This window comes from Macaca fascicularis, chromosome 8, assembly GCF_037993035.2.
Source record: "Macaca fascicularis isolate 582-1 chromosome 8, T2T-MFA8v1.1".
NCBI classification, from domain to species: Eukaryota; Metazoa; Chordata; class Mammalia; order Primates; family Cercopithecidae; genus Macaca; species Macaca fascicularis.
In genome coordinates this window covers 83047906-83075280 of record NC_088382.1, presented here as the reverse complement: position 1 = coordinate 83075280, position 27375 = coordinate 83047906, and the positions used below count along the sequence as shown (strand labels likewise).

Below are 27375 nucleotides of genomic sequence, written 5' to 3'. Positions count from 1 at the left end.
AGCCCCTGGGAGCTGTGGCTTGGATGTTCTGAAGTTTTTGTATGCTGGAGACATGGTTGTGGGTTGTCTTACAGCAGAAGCAAGTAGCTGTAATTCAGAAATATGTTGCTGTCTGGCAACCTCCTCTCTATTATTGTGCACCTTAAAGGCGAGGTTGATTAATTCCTGTTGTGGGGTGTGAGGGCCGGATTCCAATTTTTGAAGCTTTTTTCTAATGTCAGGAGCTGACTGGGTGATAAAATGCATATTAAGAATAAGGCAGCCTTCTGGCACCTCTGGGTCTAGGGCAGTAAAGCGTCTAAGGGTTGCTGCTAAGCGGGCCATGAACTGGGCTGGGTTTTCGTCTTTACCTTGGGTAGTTTCTTTAAGTTTGTCATAATTAACAACTTTGTAAGCTGCCTTTTTAAGCCCTTCAACTAGGCAGGAAGCCATGTAATCTTGCCTAACTATACCTGGGGAATCTGCCTGATAGTTCCATTGGGGATCTTCTCAGGAGCTGCTCTAATGCCTTCCTGGAGGTCATGAAGCCGGCGGTTATCAGTGTGAGATTGGGCTAGAGAAAAAAATCTTTCCTGTTCATCTGGGGAGAGGGTAGTAGTTAGGATGACATTTAAATCACTCCAGGTTAAATTGTAGGACAGAATTAGATATCGGAATTCCTGTATATATTTAGTGGGGTCTGATGAGAAAGAGCCTAAATGCTGGCTGATTTGGGAAAGGTCTGATAGAGAAAAAGACACATGAACCCTGACTATACCTTCAGCTCCAGCCACCTCTCTAAGAGGAAATTGTTGGGCAGGTTGGGGAGAGCTAGACGCAGGACAAAACTGTAAACTGGACGGGGTGTGGGGAGGGGAGGTAATAGAAGGGTTATAGGGTGGGGGAGCAGAGGCTAAAGATGAGTTGGAGCCTGATTCAGCCTAGCGGGGAGTGACCTGAGGAGGAGCAGTCTGGGGAGGAGGTGAGAGGTCAGATGGTTCAGTAGAAAAGGAAGATTCACAAGACTCAGCAACACTTGGGGTTGGGACTGATGGGACAGGCGGGAGGGAAAGAAGGAGGATTTGGGACGAGTTGCATTGGAAACAGAGACTAGGGAGGGAACGAAGTGTGAAAAATGTCTGGACGTAAGGCACCTCAGACCATCTGCCCACTTTTCGACAAAAATTGTCTAGGTCTTGTAGGATGGAGAAATCAAAAGTGTTGTTTTCTGGCCATTTAGAAGCATTGTCATGTTTGTATTGGGGCCAAGCGGTGTTGCAGAAGAAAATAAGATGCTTAGATTTTAGGTCAGGCGAGAGTTGAAGAGGTTTTAAGTTCTTGAGAACACAGGCTAAGGTAGAAGGAGGAGAATGAAGGGTGGAAGGTTGCCCATAGTGAAGGAGGCACGTTTAAAGAGAAGGGTAGAGACACGAAGAAGGTGGGTGGGGAGCTGCCCTGAGCTGCAATGTGGGTGAGGAACCAAAGCAGGAGTCCCCACAATTGACTTGCTACCAAGGGAATGTGGGTGAATGACCAAGGCAGGCGTCCCCCCGGAGATCAGACACCAATGAAGTGTGGGTGAATAATCAGGCAGGTGTCCCCGCATCCCCGCAATGATTAAACACCAAGGGAAGGCTGTCTTCCCTAGTCCGTGACCGGCGCCGGAGTTTTGGGTCCACGGATAAAATGTGTCTTCTTTGTCTCTACTAGAGAGGAAAAAGAATGGGAATTGGAAGGACAGGGAGAAGAAGGGTAGCGAGAGAGGCTGGAGAAGAGAGTGAAAAGACCGCTTACTCGATTTGAAATTGGTGAGATGTTCCTTGGGCTGGTTGGTCTGAGGACCCGAGGTCATAGGTGGATCTCTTCACAGAGTGAGGGTGAGGACAGGGGGCTGGTCTCCCGAAGGAGTCCCTCTGACCCGAGTCTTCGGCACCAAATGTCACATGCATCCATGTGAAGAGACCACCAAACAGGCTTTGTGTGAGTAACAAGGCTGTTTATTTCACCTGGGTGTAAGTAGGCTTAGTCCGAAAAGAGAGTCAGCAAAGGGTGGTGGGATTATCATTAGTTCTTATAGGTTTTGGGATAGACAGTGGAGTTAGGAGCAATGTTTTGCAGGTAGCGGGTGGACCTCACAAAGTACATTTTCAAGGGTGGGGAGAATTACAAAGAACCTTCTTAAGGGTGGGGGAGATTATAAAGTACATCAATCAGTTAGGGTGGGGAAGAAATGAATCACAATGGTGGAATATCATCAGCTAAGGCTATTTTCACTTCTTTTATGGATCTTCAGTTGGCCATCTGGATGTATAAGTGTAGGTCACAGGGGATATGATGGCTTAGCTTGGGCTCAGAGGCCTGACAAAAAGTAGGGAAACTGACAGTACCGAGAACCCCTGACAAATCACTGGGTGTAAGTCAAAGAGTCCAAAATCTGAAGAACTTGGAGTCTAATGTTCGAGGGCAGGAAGCATCCAACATGGGAGAAAGATGAAGGCCGGAAGACTCAACAGGTCAAGTCCTTCCAAGTTCTGCCTGCTTTATTCTAACTATGCTGGCAACTGATTAGATGGTGCCTACCCAGATTAAGGGAGGATCTGCATCTCCCAGTCCACTGTCTTAAATGTTTATCTCCTTTGACAACACCCTCACAGACACACCCAAGAAAAATACTTTGCATCCTTCAATCCAATCAAGTTGACACTCAATATTAACCATCACAATGCTCTTCCTCTGCTGGAAGCCATCTCTTCCTCCTGCTCTCCCACATCCTTGCTTTGTTGGCTTCCTCCAGAAAGGCTTCCCTAATGCCCAAGACTGGGGTGGGAATCCCTCCTGTGTGCTCCCATGGCACCCTTATTTTTTGCCCCCCATCATAGCACTTACTAAAACCGTATTATCCATTTTCTTATCTGTGTTTCTTTTACTAGATTCCAAGCTCCTCAAGGGCAGGGACTGTTTTGATTAGCATATTTCTCTAAGGTTTCGTGTAATTCTTGGCATAAAATCAGCACTCAGTAAATAATTTATTTTGCATGAATGAATAAGCATAGCTGACTCTGGCTATCTCTAATTCTTTGTTGTGATCACTGGAAAAAATGGATGCAAAATGCCCAGCAAGGATCCTGGAAAAATAGGCATTTCATAAATGGTAGCTGTCCTGGTGGTGTCACTCCTCATCATTCCCATGGGACTCCTCAGAGTTGCTCATGGTTGTACTCTTTGGATGTAGTCATGCCTTGCTTGTGATAGGTAATGTATACGACCGAATTGAATGTGTGTTTAATATATTAAGTAAGCAGGGTACATGATTTTCCTTCTGTGTCCATGTTTAGAATAAAGGTGATGATTATCTAGAGAACATGTTTATTTTCCATGGAGCATTAAATTTGTCTTTTTTTTTTCTTTTTTTCCGGGCACAAATGCATTTTATAATGATAATGTTTTTGAGAGAATCCAAGTATTCTGTTTTCTTGTAGGTGATAACTTGCTATTGGACTTTACTTTTTAAAATATTACCCAATATCTGTAACCTGGAATTTGAAAGAATTCATTAAAATGTTCACAGTTTAAAAGAGAAACTTTCTGACACATTTGTTTGCCTTGCCTCGGACGTGCCTTGTTTTCTTTGTATTTTGTGTCCTGTCTCTGCAGCAGCATCTCCCTCTCGTCAGCACTGTTGAAAGAAGACAGCATGTCAGTGCCATCTCCTGAAATCAAATGTGAGACTTCTAAAGTCACCAGAAGTTCCTTTGGCAGTTGTTTCATTTTTGAGAGTAGTTGGAAGAAAGCAGTTTTAGAAACACAAAAGATTGAGAAAGGTAACTTTATTGTTACTATGTTCTTTAAGAAAATAGAAATAGTGCCTTGAATTTACATGTATTTTTTTCATCAGGCAAGAGACATTTTCTGTCACATTTATATAAGAATTATATCTTAAGTTGATGAAAAAGAAAAATGGAAGCAAACTAAAATTGATTTAATTAATGTAATTCTGTGATTCATGATGGAAACAAATTGTAAAGAGCTGCATTTCTTCTTTTTAAACTCAAATTTGTCTGAAAGAACTGCATTTCTTAATATCCATTGCAGTACTGTCTCTGTTGAATCGCACTCCATTTTATAAATGGCATTTTCCTTAAAATAACTCAAGGTGATTTTTATATTTTAAGACATCCAAATCTTTAACAATGCTTTTATATATTAGTAATTCTAACCAAAGCCAGGCGCAGTGGCTTAGCCTGTAATCTGAGCACTCTGGGAGGCCAAGGCAGGTGGATCGCTTGAGCCCAGGAGTTAGAGGACAGCCTGGGCAACATGGTGATACCCCATCTCTTCAAAAAACCCAAAAATTAGCTGAGCATGTTGGTGTGCGCCTGTGGTCCCAGCTACTCAGAGGCTGAGGGTAGGAGGATCACCTGAGCCTGCGGAGGGTGAGGCTGCAGTGAGCCATGATCATGCCACTATACTTCAGTCTGGGCAACAAAGTGATACCCTGTCTCAAAAAAAAAAAAAAAAAAAAAAAAAAATTCTAACCCAAACTGTATTTTTGAGTGAGTTATGTGGAGAGTATCTTAAATCTTATAGTTGCTCAATGAAGACTAGTTTGAGAACTTTTGACATGTAGATGAATATATTAATAGTTATTCCTCCTTACTTTCAAGTTAATCATATTTTCTTGTTTATTCTGAATTTGCTTCCACCTTTATTAATGGAGAAATAATTCTTTTTTTTTTTTTTCTTGAGATAGAGTCTAGCGTTGTCACCAGGCTAGAGTGCAGTGGTGCAATCTTGGCTCACTGCAGCCTCTGCCTCCCCGGTTCAGGTGATTCTCCTGCCTCAGCCTCCTGAGCAGCAGGGATTACAGGCACGTGCTGCCATGCCCAGCACATTTTTGTATTTTTAGTAGAGAAGGGTTTTCACCATGTTGGCCAGGGTGGTCTTGATCTCCTGACCTTGTGCTCCACCCACCTTGGCCTCCCAAAGTGCTGGGATTATAGGCGTATAGGGATTATAGGCCACCACGCCCGGCCAGTAATTCTTGAAAATAGTAAAATGCAAACTACTCAATGATTTGTCCCTCTTTGGCTTTGAATGTGTTGCTATATATTTTCTTCAACTTTCTTACCAGGTTCCCATTAAAGGTACTCAGACAACAGTTTATCCACCCTTCTACTCCCCAAATCTAATAGACGAAAATAGAGTCTGTATGCTTTTTGACCAAGAGAAACTATTTTTTCCAAAAGAGGAAAAAATCAAAAGTTACAAAATAACATTTTGAACATTCAATATAATAATTTTAGTCCCATTGAATACCATTTTTGTTGCTGTACTACATTTGCTTTGTAGAGAATACTTTAAAAAAAAATTCACTATGTTTACTTCAAAGAACACCCAAACCTTTAACCTCTTAATCTCCTTTTTCTTTTCATTTGATGCCTTGAAAATTTAAAAAAATAATTTGACCATCTCTCTATGCAATGGATATGTGAGGCTAGTAGAAGAAACAATCTTGGTGCTTCAATGTTATGGTTTACAGATTGGTCTGGAATTTTGTGGACATAAAATTAAAATCAGTGCCTCAAGTAGAATTCTTTGACTCTCATTGCTAGCTCAGATGATCATGTGTTTACACCTCTTATTTACATAAAAGCAGGAAAATGGAAAGACTCTAAGTGCTAGATAATATCAGACTCTTGATAGTGCCTTTTATTTCAGTGTGAAGGTATCTAATATTCTGGGCATTCTAACTAAATAAAATAATGAAGGCAGAGGATAATGACCACTGTGGAAGATCTGTGAAGCTGTTCTTTTTCCTTATTCCACTCTTAGCCTCTTAATCGACTCCTTCCTGCAGTCCCTATAGTCAGGATGTAGAATGAAAGCCATTCTCCTGGGAAAGAAGCTAGATAAATTACAGTTACTTAATTTTCTTTACTTAATAACTGATTTTATGTATTTTATTATGTATTTTAGTATGTAGTAAAACAAGTAGTATCCATTTAATCAAGATGATTCTTATATATTTTTAACCAGAATATACCACAGCATTTGGTCTAGGAGAGCTCAAAGAATATATCAAAATGCCATATTTACCAGGACTACAAAGTAACCAAAGAAGTATAAGTTCAACTCCGCTAGAGGTTCCAAAAAGACTGCCACATGCTGATGCCGAGGTGTCTGCAATCAGGTAGATCATTGCTATTTAATTATCATTTGTTGAATGTGTATTTGTAGTAATACTGCTGAATGTAGAGGTTTTTCTGGCCAGTGAATTGAATTCATTTTTGCCGGGTTTTTTTTTTTTTTTTTTACATAAAGGATTTAATTTTTAAAATCGAAGCCATTTTATTCAGTTTGACAACTCGGCGCTTTTCTGTTTTCGGGTGTTGTTACCAGAAAAGATTTAAGACTTCTTTTTTCTTTTCTTTTTCTTTTTGGACAGAGTCTGGCTCTCTAGCCAGGCTGGAGTGCAGTGGTGTGATCTCGGCTCACTGCAACCTCCGCCTCCCAGATTCCAGTGTTCTCCTGCCTCAGCCTGCTGAGTAGCTGGGATTACAGGCGCCAGCCGCCAAGCCCGGCTAAGTTTTGTATTTTTAGTAGAGATGGGGTATCACCAAGTTGGCCAGGATGGTATCTATCTCTTGACCTCGTGATCCACCCGCCTTGGCTTCCCAAAGTGCTGGGATTACAGGCGTGAGCCACGGCACCCAGCCCCGATTTAAGGGCATTTTAAAAAACCTTGATTGCCCTAGCCTAAATCATCCCCATGAGAACACTGGAATTTTTAGTATTAGGGAAAAAAAAAAAATTAACTCTCTGCAATATTAAAAAGTTTCTGTACCCTGTATATAGAACCTTGTACTTCATTTCTGGTCTGACTGAAGTAATGTGAAGGAAGATTCTGAATGAGATATTGGCCTAATTAACATCCTGCATTGACTATCAGAAAGGAATTTTTCAGCCAGAAAAGTCTCCCTGACTTTGAACACTGACATTTGAAAACATTATTACAAATACTTTTCCTGCTAGAAATCAGACTGACTGACATACCATTAAAACTCTCCAAAGGGATCTCTAAGTTAGTAAGATAGTCTCACATTCCACTCAGCTTCTGCTTTGGTTTTCATTTATTTGTTCTTCAGATATTTGTTGAATGTCTAGTTATGTTTTTTTTTTTTTTCGAGACGGAGTCTCGCTCTGTCGCCCAGGCTGGAGTGCAGTGGTGCGATCTTGGCTCACTGCAAGCTCCGCCTCCCGGGTTCAAGCAATTCTCCCGCCTCAGCCTCCCAAGTAGCTGGGACTACAGGCACCCGCCACCACGCCCGGCTAATTTTTTGTATTTTTTTTAGTAGAGACGGGGTTTCACCATGTTAGCCAAGGTGGTCTGGATCTCCTGACCTCGTGATCCTCTCGCCTCAGCCTCCCAAAATGCTGGGATTACAGGCGTGAGCCACCGCGCCCGGACGAATGTCTAGTTCTTATTCACTCTGGTAGTATTTAAGAAGGTGAAGCACTTATAGCATTCTAAGTTGCAACTGTCTTTAGGGAAGGATTTACATTTTTATATTATCTTCCTATTATAATGAACTTTAAAGTCATCCAGTCATGCCTAGCACACAAGATTGAAGTTTCAAAATATGTTTATTGAGTTTTCCAGCTAATACTATTGTTCTTTTTAAGTACTCTTGAAATAAATTCTGGTAATATAGATAGAGAGCTGGAACAGGTTAAAATGAAAAGTTGATACTTTTTATTTAAACTATGAAAATAAGAATAAGAACTTTGCAGAAAAAAAGGAAAATAATTATTTGATAATCTATCCATCATAACATCCATTTTTATTGTTGGATATTCCCTTCTTTCAAAAGAAAGAAAAAATTCTTTTTCATGGATTTCATTTTCGTGGTGATTTTAGTGTACTTAAAATTTTTATCCTGCCTTTTTAAAAATGTTATGTATATGCATTTCATCATGCCACTATATGTTCTTTAAACAGTCTTACCAACCACATTATATTTCACTGACGGATCCACAGTTTACTTAATCACTTCCTATTGTTGGATTTTTTAAATGCTCTGATTTTTTGGTTTTGTAAGTAACACCACAATAAACAATATCATACATATAGCTTTTCTCATCATTTTTAATATTATCTGATGAAAGATTTCAAGCTATAAAAATATAAAACGCAGAATTGTTCTTTCTGAAGTAAGGTTAGAATAAAATAAGGTAGGATTAGAAATGGAAGAGAGAGAGAGTCGCTACTAGATGGTAACTTAAGTCAAAGTGGAAAATGGAGGGGATGCAGAAAGAGGAGGGACTATTTGAAACATGACTATAAAGCTACTACGGGCAGTCAGTTACATTGTAACCAAGACACTTGTGTCCCTGACTCTCAACTTATGTCATTTTTATCAAGGGTCACAGCGCCCTTTGGGGAGGGGACAGGAGTGTGTAGGGCTGCCTGTGCCAATGGTCTTTGTATCAGTATGAACCCGTCTTGTTACCCTTCCTTCGATACACATGATCATCTTAAAGATACTGGAAGCCTGGAAAACACCCATGAATTAGCCCTTTCTGACTCTTAATTTGGAGTCTTTATTTTGCTTCTTATTGTTTCCACCCTATTTCAGGTTTTTGTTTGTTTGTTTCTGTTTTTCATTTGTGATTTGACTGTGAAATTATTTCTAAACGTTTTACATTGATTTGAGTGTGAATTTACTTAAGTCAATGAAAGATAATTGAATATATTTTATTCATGTAATGACAAGTGTTCTTCATATATAAAGTGGAATAGTAATGGCTAAGTGACATAATGTATATGAAGTGCTTGGCAAACATAAACGTTAGTTCTTTTCCCTGCCTTTAACTCAAGTGTCTTCATTTTAGCTGTTGTAGTGAGAACATGTCAAATTGCCTGCAAGTGTTTTATTCTCCTGTGCACATTGCACAGCGCCCTGTGAAGGAGCAGTTTTGGCAAAGCAGAGAAATACTCATTTTTGTTCATTTTATGTACAACCCCTTACTCTCTTTTTTCCCCTCCTTGTGTGAATATTTGATTGAAAGTGTAATCGTTTTTCAAATTTCCTTATTGGTAAGCAAAATTTTTTAGTGATTCTCAAAGCACGCTCTAGTAATACAAATAACAATAGTAATCCTAGAGGTGGAGTACTTAAAAGTGGCTGCTGACTTTTAGAGTGTAAAATAGTTTCAAGAGGCTGGGCGCGGTGGCTCACGCTTGGAAACCCAGCACTTTGGGAGGCTGAGGCTGGAGGATTGCTTGAGGCCGGCAGTTTGAGACCAGCTTTGGCAACATAGTGAGACCCCGTCCTTACAAACTTTTTTTTTTTTTTTAAATTAGCTTGTGTGGTGACATGCACCTACCATCCCAGCTACTCAAGAAGCTGAGGCAGGAAAATTGCTTGAGCCTAAGAGTTCAGAGTTACAGTAAATTATATGATTGTGCCACTCCAGCCTGGGAGAAAGTGAGACCTCATCTCAAAAAGAATATTGTTACAAGAAATTTGAGATTTTTATAATGAATTATTTCACCCACAGCAGATTCAATCATGATATATTTTCCCTAATAATCTTATTATCTAGATGTATTTCAGTGGGAACAGAATTACGACAAAATTCAGATAGAGGTGATTGATAGGTAAAAAGTACAAAAAAGTGATAGTTGGTATTCAACATATCCAAATGGCCTGTTTATCTTGATTCCCTCCCACTTAGCATTGCTTGAGTCATGACTAGTCAGAGGTATGATAAAGGTCTCTGGGAGAAGTTAGACCTAGCACTCAGCCACTGGTAAAATTTGCTAGCAAGATGTTGGGTTGGCTCATATCTGCTTCTGATGGAATTAGTTATAATGGAAAAACTTTCCTTTCCTTAACATTTATTTAATGTCCATGTGATGTTATTCAACAAGTGCATTTTACTGTACCCTGAATTTATATGTAAGTAATTTTATGATAATGTATAATATTCAGGCTAAAGAAGACTAAGGAGACATGCAGTGTGGCACCACTTCAGGAGAAATCAAAAGGTAAGCGGACTCATCCTTTTTTCTACCACCTGTCTTGGGTGTCATATACCTTATCTTTTAAAAAAAAAAATTCCTTTCTTTTCATTGATTTAATTTTCTTTGTTTTGTTACTACTTCTTTTAAGCTTTGTTTATTTTATAAACTAAGAGGATGTTGGGTTCATTATAAACATACTTTTATAATTTCAGGACCCTAGGGTAGGCCCTCATCATATCTCACTTGGGCCATTTAGTGCCTGCAAACTGGTCTTCTTGTTTTGAATGTCTGATCTTTGAAATCCTTCAATGCCACAAAAAAGTCTAAAACTTTGACTTCTAATGACATTACTCTCTTCTTCAAAAACAGTGACTCCCTCATTACCCACAGACTGAGTATGAACTCTTTAGTTTGACATAGAACCCTTTGCCATCTTCCCTCAGCTTTCCTTTCTAGCTTTATCTTCTAATTGCTATTTTTGTGAATCCTGTGTACTTACGACTTCTCATACAGAAACTTATCTATTTACCAACAGTTTTGGTCCCAAAAAACTACTCTTAAGTCAACTTACTCCTAAGTTCATGGTGACTGAAAGGGTTTATGGTACTAAGGTATATTTTATTTGCCATTTGTCCTTCAGTCTATCAAATGATTCATCCTTTCCCTATGTGCAACGAATGTTTTCTTAAAAGCTTAAGCTTTTTATTGAATCAGTACAAATAGCCTAACATCAGAGAAAAGGCCAGGACCAGACAGATTCACAGCTGAATTCTACCAGATGTACAAAGAAGAGTGGGTACCATTCACACTGAAACTATCTAAAAATTTGAGGAGGAGGGATTCCTCTGTAACTCATTCTAGGAGACCAGCATCATCCTGATACCAAAACATGCAGAGATACAACAAAAAAAGAAAACTTCCGATCAATATCCCTGATGAACATTGATGTAAAAATCCTCAACAAAATACTGGCAAGCTGAATCCAGCAGCACACCAAAAAGCTTATGCACCACAATTAAGTAGGCTTGATCCCTGCAATGCAAGGTTGGTTCAACATATCCAAATCAATAAGGGGATTCATCACATAAACAGAACTAAAGACAAAACCACATGATTATCTCAACAGATGCAGAAAGGCTTTTGATAAAATTCAATACCCTTTCATGTTAAAAATTCTCAATAAACTAGGTATTGAAGGACATACCATAAAATAATAAGAGCCATCTATGACAAACCCACAGCCAACATCATACTGAATGGGCAAAAGCTAGACGCATTCCCCCTGAAAACCAGCACAAGACACTCACCACTCTTATTCAACATATTATTGGAAGTTCTGACCATAGCAATCAGTCAAGAGAGAGAAATAAAGTGCATTCCAATAAGAAGAGAGAAAGTCAAATGTTGCGGGAAGTCAAGGACCCCAAATGGAGGGACTGGCTGGAGCTGCAGCAGAGGAACATAAATTGTGATTTCATGGACATTTATCAGTTCCCAAATAATACTTTTATTATTTCTTATGCCTATCTTTTCTTTAATCTCTTAATCCTGTTATCTTCGTAAGCTGAGGATGTACTTCACCTCAGGACCACTGTGATAATTGAGTCAACTGTACAAATTGATTACAAAACAATCAAACTGGTTCTCTCAAACCCTGTTTCCTGTTGTTTAAGATGTTTATCAAGACAATATGTGCACCGCTGAACATAAACCCTTATCAGTAGTTCTGCTTTTGCAATTTGTCCTGTTCCCTCAGAAGCATGTGATCTTTGTTAGACCCTTATTAGTAGTTCTGCTTTTTGCCCTTTGAAGCATGTGATCTTTGTACCTACTCCCTGTTCTTATGCCCCCTCCCCTTTTTAAAACCCTTAATAAAAACTTGCTGGTTTGAGGCTCAGGTGGGCATCATGGTTCTACTGATATGAGATGGCCCAGCTGTAAAATTCCTCTCTCTTTGTACTGTCTCTCCTTATTTCTCAGTTGGCTGACACTTATGGAAAATAGAAAGAACCTACGTTGAAATATTGGGGGCAGGTCCCCTCAATAGTCAAACTATCCCTGTTTGTAGATGACATGATCCTATATCCAGAAAACCCCATAGTCTTGGCCCAAAAGCTCCTTAAGCTGATAACTTCAGCAAAATTTCAGGATACGAAATCAATGTGCAAAAATTGATAGCATTCCTATACACCAACAACAGTCAAGCCAAGAGTCAAATCATGAACACAATCCCATTCACAATTGGCACAAAAAGAATAGTGTACCTAGGAATACAGCTAACCAGGGAGGTGAAAGATCTCTACAAGAAAACTACAAAACACTGCTCAAAGAAATCAGAGATGACACAAACAAGTGGAAAAACATTCCATGTTCATGGATAGGAAGACTTAATATAGTTAAAATAACTATGCTACCCAAAGCAGTTTGTAGATTCAATGTGATTCCTATTAAACTACCAATGACATTCTTCATAGAACTAGAAAAAACTATTTTAAAATTCATATGGAACCAGAAAAGAGCCCAAATAGCCAAGGCAAACCTGAAAAAAAAAAGAACAAAGCTGGAGGTATCACACAACCCGACCTCAAACCATGGTACAGGGCTGTGGTAACCAAAAACAGCATGGTACTGGTACAAAAACAGACACATAGATCAATGGAATACAATAGAGAGATCAGAAATAAGACCACATACCTACAAGTATCTGATTTTCAACAAAGCTGGCAAAAACAAGCAATGGGGAAAGTTCTCCCTATTCAATAAATGATGCTGGCCTAACTGGCTAGCCATATGCAGAAGATTAAAACTGGACCCCTTTCTTACACCATATACAAAAATCAACTTAAAGTAGATTAAAGACTTAAATGTAAAACCCAAAACTATAAAACCCTTGGAAGACAACCTAGGGAATACCAATCTAGACATAGGAACAGGCAACGATTTCATGATGAAGATGCCAAAACAATTGCAACAAAAGCAAAAATTGACAAATAGGATCTAATTAAACTAAAGTGCTTCTGCATAGCAAAATAAACTATCAACAGAGTAAACAGATAACCTACAGAATGGAAGAAAAATTTTGCAAACTATGCATCTGACAAAGGTCTAATATCCAGCATCTATGAGGAATTTCAAACAATTTACAAGAAAAAAAAAAAAAAAACCTCATTAAAAAGCGGACAAAGTACATGAACAGACACTTTTCAAAAGAAGGCATACATGCAGCCAAACAAGCATATGAAAAAACTCAACATCACTGATCATTAGAGAAATGCAAATCGAAACTTCAATGAGATACCATCTTGCATGAGTCAGAATGGCTACTATCAAAAAGTCAAAAAATAACAGATGCTGGAGAGGTTATAAAGAAAAAGGAACACTTATACACTATTGGTGGAAATGTAAATTAGTTTAACCATTGTAGGAAACAGTGTGGTGATTCCTCAAAGACCTAAAAACAGAAATGCCATTCGACCCAGAATTCCCATTATTGGGTACGTACCCAAAGGACTATAAATCCTTCTGTCATAAAGACACATGCATGCGTATGTTCATTGCAACACTATTCACAATAGCAAAGACATGGAATCAACCTAAATGCCTATAAATGGTAGACTGGATAAGGAAAATGTGGTACACATACACCATGGAATATTATGCAGCCATACAAAAGAACAAGATCATGTCCTTTGCAGGAACATGGATGGAGCTGGAGGCCATTATCCTTAGCAAACTAATGCAGGAACAGAAAACCAAATACCACAGGTTCTCACTTACAAGTGGTAGCTAAGTGATGAGAACACATGGACACACAGAGAGGAACAACAGACACTGGGGCCTACCTGAATGTGGAGGGTGGGAGGTGGGAGAGGATCAGGAAAAATAACTAATGGGTACTTGGCTCAGTACTTCGGTAAAGAAATAATCTGTACAACAAATCCCTGCAACACAAGTTTACCTATATAACAAACGTACACATGTACCTCTGAACTTAAAATAAAAGTTAAAAAGAAAGTTAAATATTTTTAAAACCTTATTTTAGATTTTTATCATAATCATACTATCTTCCTCTAATACACTCATACTTCCATGACTTTGGCTTATGGAATAATGGAGTTAACTGAACACCTCCAAATGAACAACCAAAACTAAAATTACTAAGTAATTGACATTATTGGTAGCTATCAGAATGGACTTATTGGTAGCTCTGCAAGCTCAGTCTATGGAAGTTTATAAGGGTAAATGTTCATGAACTTTTCCTTGGATGTTTTCTTTCTCTTAATTTCCATATACTAAAACAACTTCTGTAATCAACAGACAGTGTAAAGTAAATAAATAAATGTTAATTAGAACAAAAGACATTGCTGGCTGGGCGTGGTGGCTCATGCTTGTAATCCTAGCACTTTGGGAGGCCGAGGCAGGAAGATCATGAGGTCAGGAGTTTGAGACCAGCCTGGCCAACATGGTGAAACCCCGTCTCTCCTAAAAATACAAAAATTAGCCGGGCATGGTGGCGCGCAGCTGTAATCTCAGCTACTCAGGGAGCTGAGGCAGGAGAATCGCTTGAACCTGGGAGGCGGAGGTTGCCGTGAGCTGAGATTGTGCCACTACACTCTAGCCTGGGCGACAGAGCAAGACTTTGTCTCAAAAAAACAAACAAACAACAAAAAACTCAAAAGACATTGCTTTGAATCTCGGCCCAAATGAGCATTTGCCAGCCTTTTTTCCAACATTATGGCTTCGGTGTCTTATTTACTCACCTTCGTATCCCTACAGTGCCTACACTAGTTTCTGCAACAAAGTGAGTCTTCAGTAAATACTTATTAAAAGTTATTTTCCTTCAGAGTTGTACAAGAAGGGAGGTCATAGGCCAGGCATGGTGGCTTATGCCTGTAATCCCAGCACTTTGGGAGGCCGAGGCAGGTGGATTTCTTGAGCCCAGGAGTTCAAGACCAGCCTGGGCACCCCATCTCTACAAAAGTACAAAAATTATCCAAGTGTGGTGGCTCACATTTGTAGTCCTGACTACTTGGGAGGCTGAGGTGAGAGGATTGCTTAAGCCTGGGAGGCAGAGGTTGCAATGAGCTGAGATGGCACCACTGCACTCCAGCCTGGATGACAGAGGGAGACACTGTCTCAAAAAAAAAAAAAAAAAAAAAAAAAAAAAAAAAAAAAAAAACAAACAAACAAAACAAAAAGAAGGCAGTTCACGTATTCATTTTCATTCAACAAGTATAACAAGTATGAATTGATTATCTATTATGTGCCAGGCATTGCTTTGGGCTCAGGATACATCTCTGAATGAAACAAAGATCCCTGCCTTGGTGGAGCTTACATTCTAATGGAAGAATATAACCAACAAACACTAAATATAACAAATGAGCCTATTGTGTAGTATACCAGAAGGTAAGTGCAGTGGAGACAACAACAAAATAGAGCAGGGTAAAGGAAACCAGGAGATCTGGGCAGAGAAGGGTGATTTACAATTTTAAATAGGGAGGTCAGGGAAGGTTTAACAGAGAGTAATCTTTGAACAAAGACTTGAAAGAAGTGAAGGAGTTAAGTTATTCTTTTGGGACCAGCAAAGGCTCCCAAGGCAGGATGGTGCCTGATCTGTTGCAAGAACATCAAGACTGCAGCGTGGCTAAGTCGTGGAAGATGAGGTAAGAAAAATAATGGTGTATCTGATCGTACAGGGTCATAGAGAGGACTTTTAATTTACCTCTGATTGTAATGAAGAGTCATTGACTGATTTTAAAAAAGGAAGATTTTTAATGTGATCGAAGTTTTCAAAGGATTACTATGGCAACTGTCATCTCTTTCAACAGTTGTCATTAAAAAAAAAAAAATTACCTGAGAATTTCCTCTGGCTATGAAGAAATAGCTTTTATAAGACTATCTTTACCAGTAGATAGAACTTGAGAGGCCAACATGTGGAGGAATAACCAAAGAGAAGTGAGTCCCAAATTCTGTGAGCAATTTCCCCTCCAAGTGTTTGTCTATTCCCAAGTAGTTGTGTACTGGGTCAATATTTCAGGAAATCAAACAGAAAACAGCTTCTAGGAGGCTTAAGAACTGAGTACAGAGATATCAGTAACTTAAAATTTGCTGTGAGGACAGAGGTGAGAGTTTAAGGCCTGCCAAGATGGAGGGTCCTTAGTACACACCCCAGGCTCTCAGTTAAAACTCCTATAGGGCTATATACCATAAATAAAAGTATACCATCAAGAATATACTAGCTTGTTTTTTTCTTTTTCCTTTTTCTTTCTTTCTTTCTTTTTTTTTTTTTTTTTTTTTTTTTTTGCAGAGTCCCGCTCTGTTGCCCAGGTTGGAGTGCAGGCTAATTTTTATATTTTTAGTAGAGATGGGGTTTTACCATGTCGGCTAGGCTGGTCTCAAACTCCTGACCTCAAGTGATCTGCCCACCTTGACCTCCCATAGTGCTGGGGTTACAGGCATGAGCCACCATGCCTGACTTAATAGACTAGCTTTAAAAAAACCTAAAACCCAGTCTTGACTGGATTAAATTGATCTTCCTGACAGAAAAAAATGAAATTCTCTCTTGGAGAACTATAAGACGAACCAGAGCCTTATAAGTTTTCATACACAGTGTCTAGCATCCAGTCAAAACTTAACAGGCATAGAAGAATAACAAAAAATAAGAGGAGAAACAGACAACAGAAGCAGACCTATAAATAATACAAGTGTCTTAGTCTGTGCTGCTATAACAAAATACTGTAAACTGGGTAGCTTATAAACAATGCAAATTTAGTATCTTTAGTAACAAGGCTATAATTAGCTCTAAAGCAAGCTGAGAAATGTAATCTATACCTGGATGACCATGTGCCCAGTTAACATTCTGTTATGGAAGAAGAGGTAAAAAGTTTTAAGAGATTGATTAATAGTTTGCCACAATTCTTTTTAAATTAAAATGACTAACTTTCTATTATGTGTATTTTGATATGCAGTTTTGTCATTTGGTCTTACAGTCATCTACCTTGCCAAAGACACATTATTTCTTATAATTATTAAATAGATTATTTTGAATTATCTATGTAGATTATCATAATCATCTATAAATAATGTCAATTTTGTTTCCTCCTTTCCAAATTCTATGCCTTTCTTTCTTTTACTAAGCTGGATAGAACCACAAATACAACGCTGAGTAGAAGTGAATAGTAGCCATCTTTGGCTTGTTTCTAATTTTAAAGAAAATCCCTTTAATGTTTGTTCATCAAGAATGATGCTTGCCGCCAGGCGCAGTGGCTCACGCCTGTAATCCCAGCACTTTGGGAGGCTGAGGCGGGTGGATCACGAGGTCAGGAGAAGGAGACCATCCTGGCTAACACAGTGAAACCCCGTCTCTACAAAAAAATACAAAAAATTAGCCGGATGTGGTGGCAGGCACCTGCAGTTCCAGCTACTCGGGAGGCTGAAGCAGGAGAATGGCGTGAACCTGGGAGGCGGAGCTTGCCGTGAGCTGAGATTGAGCCACTGCACTCCAGCCTGGGTGACAGAGCGAGACTCCATCTCAAAAAAAAAAAAAAAAAAAAAAAAAAAAAAGAATGATGCTTGCTTTGGGTTTTGAACAGATATGCTTAATGAAGTTAAAGAAGCTCCCTTTAATTTGCTAAGAGTTTTTTTTCTTTTAAATGGAAGTTGAATTTTACTAAATAATTTCCCTGAACTGATTGAGGTGATCATATTTTTTGTTTAATATTTTAATGTGAAGAATAACATTTACAGATTTTGTAATGTTAAGTCTCTCTTGAATTCCTGAAATACACCAAACTTAGAAGTGATTTATTATTTGTTTATGTTCTGCCATATTTAATTTGCTAATATCGCACTTGGGATTTTTTACCTATACTGGTAAGTAGAGTGAGATTGCCATGAATTTTCTTTTTTGTTCTGTCCTTGTCTGGATTCAGTGTCCACATTATAATGGCCTTGTGGAATGAATTCGGGACTATTCCTTCTCTTTCTACTCTCTGAAGGATGCGACCTAAAATTGGAATGATTTTTCTCTCAAAAGTTAGAGGAAATTCATTTGTAAAATTCATTTGGGTTACTTGTTTTCTTTGGGAGAATCTTTTAATATTGGCTCAATCATTTTAAATTTAGGGCTGTTAAGGTATTCTAATTTTTCAATCAGTTTTGGTAAGTTATATTTTCTAGAAACTTTTGTATTTTGTCTAAGTTTTAAAAATTTATTAGCATTAAGTTTAGTCTTTGCTTTATCTGTAATTCTGTTCCTCTTTTCCCAATATTATATATTTGTGCCTTCTTTTATTGTCTTGAGTAATGTCACCAGAGGCTTTCCTTTTTTATTAGTTTTTTTCAATGAAGAGCTTTTGTCTTTTTAAAAAATCTCTTTTATTGTAACTTGGTTTTCTACTTCATTGATTTCTCCCCTTTCCTATATTATCTTTTTCCTTCATGTTCTTTGGGTTTACTCTTTTCCTAATGTGTATCTAATACCTATGTTTTAAATTTTCAACCTTCTTTTCTAACATAGACATTTTAGGATATAAGCCTCTCTCTTTTGCTCCATTACACAACTTTTGTGATATTTATCATTTAGCAACAAATATTTTATATTTATTATGATTTTTTATTACTGATACTTTAGAAAGTGTGTTGATATGGTTTGACTGTGTCCCCACTGAAATCTCATCTTGAATTGTAGTTCCCATAGTTCCCATGTGTTGTGGGATGGACTCAAAGGGAAATAATTGAATCATGGGGGTGGTTCCCCTATACCGTTCTCGTGGTAGTGAATAATTCTCAGGAGATCCGATGTTTTTTTTTTTTTTTTTTTGAGACAGAGTCTTGCTCTGTCACCCAGGCTGGAGTGCAGTGGCGCGATCTCTGCTCACGGTAAGCTCCACCTCCCGGGTTCACACCATTCTCCTGCCTCAGCCTCCCAAGTAGCTGGGACTACAGGCACCCACCACCACGCCCGGCTGTTTTTTTGTATTTTTAGTAGAGACGGGGTTTCACTGTGTTAGCCAGGATGGTCTCAATCTCCTGACCTCATGATCTGCCTGCCTGGGCCTCCCAAAGTGCTGGGATTACAGGCGTGAGCCACCACGCCCGTTGGTTTTATGAGAGGAAACCCCTTTTGCTTGGTTCTCATTCTCTCTTATCTAACGCCATGTAAGACATGTCTTTTGCCTTCTGGCGATTGTGAGGCTTCCCCAGCCAGGTGGAACTGTGAGTTCATTAAACCTCTTTTTCTTTACAAATTACCCAGTCTCAGTTATGTCCTTATCAGCAGTGTAAAAATGGACTAATACATGTGTATACATTTCTAAATATTTCAGAATTTTAAATTTATCTTATTATTAACAACTTCCAACTTAATTGCATTTGTGTGTATGATACTGATTCTTTGAAGTTTTTTCAGGTTTGCCTAATGCCTGCAATCTAGTTATTTTGCTGCCAGAGGGCCTTTTAAAGTGTCAAGTCCATTGTACTAAGAACAGAAGTCCTGATCATATTCTTAACTCTCAGCTATTTCTCTCTGAACTCCTCACTCATATTACCCCTGCAAACAAAACAAACAGAAAAATAACAACTACATTGGAGAATTGACGATAGTGCTTTTTTTGACACTTGAAACTGAAGTTAAATAATAATATTTTAAAGTAATATAGGTCAGTATATTATTTTCAAAGCTCCATATATGTTTTTAAATAGAAGTATTTCTACATAGTTATGTATTTAGGGGTAATATGTAGTGATTTGAACTTTGATGAATCTGGGTTCAAATCCTGACTTTGACAGTTACTAAGTATGTGCTTGGGCAAGTTATTTAGCATCCCTAAATTGTCTTTTTAAAATCTGTAACTTGAGATAGTACAGATGACTCCTTCATAGTAGTGTTGTATGGATAAAATAGATGTAAAATACTTGACAAAGATCATTCAACAAATGCTATCTGTTGTTATTACTGCCACCCTATGATAGAAGCTTAATGCTATTTCAGTTAAGTGAACAAGTTTATTTTACTTTACAATTTTACTTCACTTAGCATTTATGATAAATGTTTTTATTGGAAGAAAATAACTTGATAGGCATGTAAAATATGAAATGAGTTAATTATTTGTGGAGATGATGCATTTTGCTTTGAAATAAATCTCACAGTTGTCCTATGTTTTAAAAAGTATTGTACAGGCCGAGCGCAATGGCTCACGCCTGTAATCCCAGCACTTTGGGAGGCCGAGGCGGGCAGATCAGGAGGTCAGGAGATTGAGACCATGCTGGCTAACACTGTGAAACCCCGTCTCTACTAAAAATACAAAAAATTAGCCGGCGTGGTGGCAGGCGCCTGTAGTCCCAGCTACTTGGGGGGCTGAGCCAGGAGAATGGTGTGAACCCGGGAGATGGAGCTTGCAGTAAGCCGAGATTGGGCCACTGCACTCCAGCCTGGGCGACAGAGCGAGACTCCATCCTCCATTTCAAAAAAAAGAAAAAAAAGGAAAGTAAACATGGCATTTCTAATTCAAAATATGTGTTATATTAAAAACTAGTAGTTTTTTTTTATTTTCTGGGTACATAGTGGGTGTATATATTTATGGGGTATTTGAGATATTTTGATACAGGCATACAATGTGTAATAATCACATATAGGTGAATGGAGTATCTGTCTCCTCAGGCATTTCTCCTTTGTGTTACAAACAATCCAATTATACTCTTTTAGTTATTTTTAAATGTACAAGTAGATTATTATTGACTATAATTGCCCTATTGTGCTATCAAATACATGTTCTTATTCATTCTTTGTATTTTTTGTACCTATTAACCATCCCCACTCCCCCCGCCCCCCATCTCTCCTCCACTATTCTTCCCAGCCTCTGGTAACCATGCTTCTATTCTCTATCTCTATAAGTTCAATTGTTCTAGTTTTTAGCACCCACAAATAAGTGAGAATATGTGAAATTTGTCTTTCTGTGCCTGGCTTATTTAACCTAACATAATGATCTCCGGTTCCATCCATAATGTTGCAAATGACAGGATCTCATTCTTTTTTATGGCTGAATAGTACTCCATTGTGTATATGTACCACATTTTCTTCATCCATTCATCTGTTGATGGACATTTCAGTTGCTTCCAAATCTTGGTTATTGTGAACAGTGCTGCAGTAAACATAGGAGTGCAGATACCTCTTTGATACACCAATTTCCTTTCTTTTGGGTATATGCCTAGCAATAGGATTGCTGGACCATATGGTAGCTCCATTTTTGGTTTTCTGAGAAACCTCCAAACTGTTCTTCACAGTGGTTGTAGTAATGTACATTCCCACTAACAGTGAATGAGGGTCCCCTTTTCTCTACATCCTCGCCAGCATGTGTTATTTCCTGTCTGTTAGATAAAAGCCATTTTAATTGGGGTTAAATGATATCTCATTGTAGTTTTGATGTCTCTGATAATCAGTGATGTTGACCACCTTTTCATATGCCTGTTTGCTGTTTGCATGTCTTCTTTTTGGAAATGTCTATTCAAGTATTTTGCCCACTTAATTATTAATTAATTTTTATTAACATGAGAGTTTAAATGAGACAGAGTCTTGCTATGTTGCCCGGGCTGGTCTTGAACTTCTGAGCTCAAGGGATCTGCTCACCTCAGCCTCCCAAAGTGCTGGGATTATAGACGTGAGCCACCCTGCTTAGCCCTTTTGTCTATTTTAAAATGGGATTATTAGACTTTTCCCATAGCGTTGTTTAAGCTCCTTATATATTCTGTTTGTTAATCCCTTGTAAGATGGGTAGTTTGCAAATATTTTCTCCCATTCTGTAGGTTCTTTTCATTTTGTTGTTTCCTTTGCTGTACAGAAGCTTTTTATTAATAATTTGATGTGATCCCATTTGTCCATTTTTGCTTTGTTTGCCTGTGTTCTGGGGTATTACTCAGGAAATCTTTGACCACTCCAATATCCTGGAGAGTTTCCCCAATGTTTTCTTCTAGTATTCATAGTTTGAGATCTTAGATTTAAGTCTTTAATCCATTTTGATTTGATTTTTTTTATACGGCGAGGGATGGGGTGTGGTTTCATTTTTCTGCATAATATCCAGTTTTATAATATCCATAATATCCAGTTTTCCCAGCACCATTTATTGATGAGACTGTCTTTTCCCTAGTGTATATTCTTGGCCCTTTTGTTGAAAATGAATCCACTATAGATGTATAGATTTGTTTCTGCATTGTTTATTCTGTTCCATTGGTCTATGTGTCTGTTTTTATGGCAGTACCATGCTTTTTCTGGGTTGATATACCTCAGTAGTGTAAGAACTAGTAGTGTGTAATAGTCATTTGTGGAAGAAATATTTCAGTCACATTATATTTAATAGAATATTATTTGTGTGTGCTTAATTCATTTTAATAGCTGACTCCCCGCCTCCTCCTCCAGGTTCTGGCTTCAGTGATCCTCTCACTGGAGCACCATCTCAATACTTAGAGAGACTTTCCAAAATAGCCATATTGGAATATGATACCATTCGTCAGGAAACAACCAAAAAATCAAAAAAAGGCAAGAAACGAGAGCTCCGAGACTGCTGAGAAATGTACAGTGTGATGCTTTCTTCAGTGACTTTTAAGCTTTATATTTTCTTTTTTTATGTGATACGATGCAAAATGATTTATATAAAAATGAAAATGTAAATAGGAAATAAATATGTTATAGATGAGTCATTGTATTTTGTTAACATTACAGAGACAAATTATATTTTTTCCTTATTTATGTTGAAGGACTATAAATTATGGTTTATGGGAAAATAAGCATAAGATAAATTTTATTCCATGAGTTTTACATACATTGATTGTGTGTTTTGATTCAATTTGATACTCTTGAGTGTCTATTTTGTGCAATGACCTTGGCTAGCTGCTAGGGAAGATTTAAGATAAAGTGAGGTCTTGAGGGCAGCACAAGATGGCTGAATAGGAACAGCTCTGGTCTGCAGCAACCAGCATGATCAACGCAGGAGATGAGTGATTTCTGCATTTCCAACTGAGGTACATGGTTCATCTCACTGGGACTGGTTGAACAGTGGATGCAGCCCAAGGAGGGTGAACCGAAGCAGGACAGGGCATCGCCTCACCCGGGAAGTGCAAGGGGTTGGGGGATTTCCCTTTCCTAGCCAAGGGAAGCCATGACAGACTGTACCTGGAAAAACGGGACACTCCTGCCCAAATACCATGCTTTCCCAAGGTCTTAGCTACTGACAGACAAGAAGATTCTCTCCTGTGCCTGGCTCAGTGGGTCCTATGCCCATGGAGCCTTGCTTACTGCTAGCAGTCTGAGATGAAACTGCAAGGTGGCAGCCTGGCTAGGGGAGGGGCATCTGCCATTGCTGAGGCTTGAGTAGATAAACAAAGCAGCTTGGAAGCTCAAACTGAGCGGAGCCCACTACAGCTCAGCAAGGCCTCTAGAGACTCCACCTCTTGGGCAGGGCATAGCTGAACAAAAGGCAGCAGACAGTTTCTGCAGACTTAAATGTACCTGTCTGACAGCTCTGGAGATAGCAGTGGTTCTCCCACCATGGCATTTGAGCTCTGAGAACGGATAGACTGCCTTCTCAAGTGGGTCGCTGACCCCTGTGTAACCTAACTGGGAGACATCTCCCAATAAGGGCCAACAGACACCTCGTATAGGCAGGTGCCCCTCTGGGACTAAGCTTTCAGAGGAAGGATCAGGCAGCAATATTTGCTGTTCTGCAGCCTCCACTGGTGAACAGGGTCTGGAATGGACCTCCAGCCAACTCCAACAGACCTGCAGCTGTTGCAGCTGTTCTGCAGCCTCTGCTGATGAACAGGGTCTGGAGTGGACCTCCCAGGCAAACAGGGTCTGAATTGGACCTCCAGCAAACTCCAACAGACCTGCAGCTGAGAGACCTGACTATTTGAAGGAAAACTAACAAACAGAAAGGAATAGCACCAACATCAACAAAAAGGACATCTACACCAAAACCCCATCTGTAGGTCACCAACATCAGAGACCAAAGGTAGACAAAACCACAAAGATGGGGAGAAACCAGAGTAGAAAAGCTGAAAATTCTAAAAACCAGAGTGCCTCTTCTCCTCCAAAGGATCACAGCTCCTTGCCAGCAATGGGACAAAGCTGGATGCAGAATGATTTTGATGAGTTGACAGAAGTAGGCTTCAGAAGGTCAGTAATAACAAACTTCTCCGAGCTAAAGGAGTATGTTCAAACCCATTGCAAGGAAGCTAAAAACCTTGAAAAAAGGTTAGACAAACGGCTAACTAGAATAAACTGTAGAGAAGACCTTAAATGACCTGATGGAGCTGAAAACCATGGCACGAGAACTTCATGACACATGTCCAAGCTTCAATAGCTGATTCGATCAAGTGGAAGAAAGGGTATCAGTGATTGAAGATCAAATTAATGAAATAAAGCGAGAAGAGAAGTTTAGAGAAAAAAGAGTAAAAAGAAATGAACAAAACCTCCAAGAAATATGGGACTATGTGAAAAGACCAAATCTAGGTTTGATTGGTGTATCTGAAAGTGATGGGGAGAATGGAACCAAGTTGGAAAACACTCTTCAGGATATTATCCAGGAGAACTTCCCCAACCTAGCAAGGGAGGCCAACATTCACATTCAGGAAATACAGAGAACACCACAAAGATACTCCTCAAGAAGAGCAACCCCAAGACACATAATTGTCAGATTCAGCAAGGTTGAAATGGAGGAAAAAATGTTAAGGGCAGCCAGAGAGAAAGGTCGGGTTACCCACAAAGGGAAGCCCATCAGACTAACAGTGGATCTCTTGGCGGAAACCTTACAAGCCAGAAGACAGTGGGGGCCAATATTCACCATTCTTAAAGAAAAGAATTTTTTTCAACCCAGAAGTTCATATCCAGCCAAACTAAGTTTCGTAAGTGAAGGATAAATAAAATCCTTTACAGACAAGCAAATGCTGAGAAATTCTGTCACCACCAGGCCTGCCTTACAAGAGCTCCTGAAGGAAGCACTGAACATGGAGAGAAACAACCAGTACCAGCCACTGCAAAAACATGCCGAATAGTAAAGACCATCGATGCTATGAAGAAACTGCATCAATTAATGGGCAAAGTAACCAGCAAACATCAAAATCACAGGATCAAATTCACACATAACAATATTAACCTTAAATGTAAATGGGCTAAATGCCCCAATTAAAAGACACAGACTGGCAAATTGGATAAAGAGTCAAGACTCATCAGTGTGCTGTATTCAGGAGACCCATCTCATGTGCAGAGACACACATAGGCTCAAAATAAAGGGAATGGAGGAAGATCTACCAAGCAAATGGAAAGCAAAAAAAAGCAGGGGTTGCAATCCTAGTCTCTGATAGAACAGACTTTAAACCAACAAAGATCAAAAGAGATAAAGAAGGCCATTACATAATGGTAAAGGGATCAATTCAACAAGAAGAGCTAACCTAAATATATATGCACCCAATACAGGAGCACCTAGATTCATAAAGCGAGTCCTTAGAGACCTACAAAGGGACTTAGATTCCCACACAATAATAATGGGAGACTTTAACACCCCACTGTCAATATTAGACAGATCAACGAGACAGAAAGTTAACAAGGATATCCAGGACTTGAACTCAACTCTGCACCAAGCAGACCTAATAGACATCTACAGAACTCTCCACCCCAGTCAATAGGATATACATTTTCAATACCACATTACACTTATTCTAAAATTGACCACATAATTGGAAGTAAGCATTCCTCAGCAAATGTAAAAGAACAGAAATAAAAAAAACTGTCTCTGAGACCACAGTGCAATCAAATTAGAACTCAGGATTAAGAAACCACACAACTACATGGAAATTGAACAACCTGCTCCTGAATGACTACTGGGTAAAGAACAAAATGAAGGCAGAAATAAAGATGTTATTTGAAACCAATGAGAACAAAGATACAATGTACCAGAATCTCTGGGATGCATTTAAAGCAGTGTGTAGAGGGAAATTTATAGCACTAAATGTCCACAAAAAAAAGCAGGAAAGATCTAAAATCAACACCCTAACACCACAATTAAAAGAACTAGAGAAGCAAGAGCAAACAAATCCAAAAGCTAGCAGAAGTCAAGAAATAACTACAATCAGAGCATAACTGAAAGAGATAGAGACACAAAAAACCCTTCAAAAAATCAATGATTCCAGGAGCTGTTTTTTTGAAAAGATCAACAAAATTGATAGACCACTAGGAAGACTAATGAAGAAAGAAAAGAGGGAAGAATCAAATAGATGCAATAAAAAATGATAGACCACTGATACCACAGATATACATACTACCATCATAGAATACTATAAACACCTCTATGCAAATAAACTAGAAAATCTAGAAGAAATTGATAAATTTCTGGACACATACACTCTCCCAAGACTAAAGTAGGAAGAAGTTGAATCTCTGAATAGAACAATAACAGGCTCTGAAATTGAGGCAATAATTAATAGGCTACCAACCAAAAAGAGTCCAGGACCAGATGGATTCACAGCTGAATTCTACCAGAGGTATAGAGAGTTGCTGGTACAATTCCTTCTGAAACTATTCCAGTCAATAGAAAAAGAGGGAATCCTCCCTAACTCATTTTATGAGGCCAGCATCATTCTTATAGCAAATGCTGGCAGAGACACAACAAAAAAAGGAATTTTTAGACCAATATCCCTGATGAACATCGATGCAATAATCCTCAATAAAATACTGGCAAACCGAATCCAGCAGCACATCAAAAAGCTTATCCACCATGATCAAGTTGGCTTCATCCCTGGGATGCAAGGCTGGTTCAACATATGCAAATCAATAAATGTAACCCATCACATAAACAGAACCAATGACAAAAACCACACGATTATCTCAATAGATGCAGAAAAGGCCTTCAACAAAATTCAACAGCCTTTCATGCTAAAAACTCTCAATAAACTAGGTATTGATGGAACGTATCTCAAAGTTATAAGAGCTATTTTTTATAAACCCATAGCCAATATCATAATGAATGGACAAAAACTGGAAGCATTCCCTTTGAAAACCACCACAAAACAAGGATGCCCTCTCTCACCACTCCTATTCAACATAGTGTTGGAAGTTCTGGCCAGGGAAATCAGGCAAGAGAAAGAAATAAATGGTATTCAATTAGGAAAAGAAGAAGTCAAATTGCCCCTGTTTGCAGATTACATGATTGTATATTTAGAAAACCCCATTGTCAGCCCCAAATCTCCTTAAGCTGATAAGCAACTTCAGCAAAGTCTCAGGATACAAAATCAATGTGCAAAAATCACAAGCATTCCTATAGGGGGCAAACAGCCAAATCATGAGTGAACTCCCATTCACAATTGCTACAAAGATAACAAAA

The 27375-nt window shown here is 38.8% G+C and overlaps 1 protein-coding gene across 1 annotated transcript; it reads left to right on the top strand.

Annotated features, from left to right (window-relative positions):
- Window positions 1–998: 998 nt before the first annotated feature.
- On the top strand, window positions 999–22793 carry C8H8orf89 (chromosome 8 C8orf89 homolog). Its single transcript, XM_005563532.5, has 4 exons — window positions 999–3800; window positions 6016–6169; window positions 9975–10030; window positions 22419–22793. The coding sequence occupies exons 1-4, from the start codon at window positions 3674–3676 to the stop codon at window positions 22565–22567; spliced, it is 486 nt and encodes a 161-aa protein (XP_005563589.3). The 5' UTR covers window positions 999–3673; the 3' UTR covers window positions 22568–22793.
- Window positions 22794–27375: the final 4582 nt, after the last annotated feature.

Excerpts from the sequence above, each read along its gene's own strand:
- C8H8orf89 (XM_005563532.5), top strand. The coding sequence starts at position 3,674 with ATGTCAGTGCCATCTCCTGAAATCAAATGTGAGACTTCTAAAGTCACC. Across the intron at positions 3,801-6,015 it reads AACACAAAAGATTGAGAAAG|AATATACCACAGCATTTGGT; the intron begins GTAACTTTATTG and ends ATTTTTAACCAG. Across the intron at positions 10,031-22,418 it reads ACTTCAGGAGAAATCAAAAG|GTTCTGGCTTCAGTGATCCT; the intron begins GTAAGCGGACTC and ends CTCCTCCTCCAG.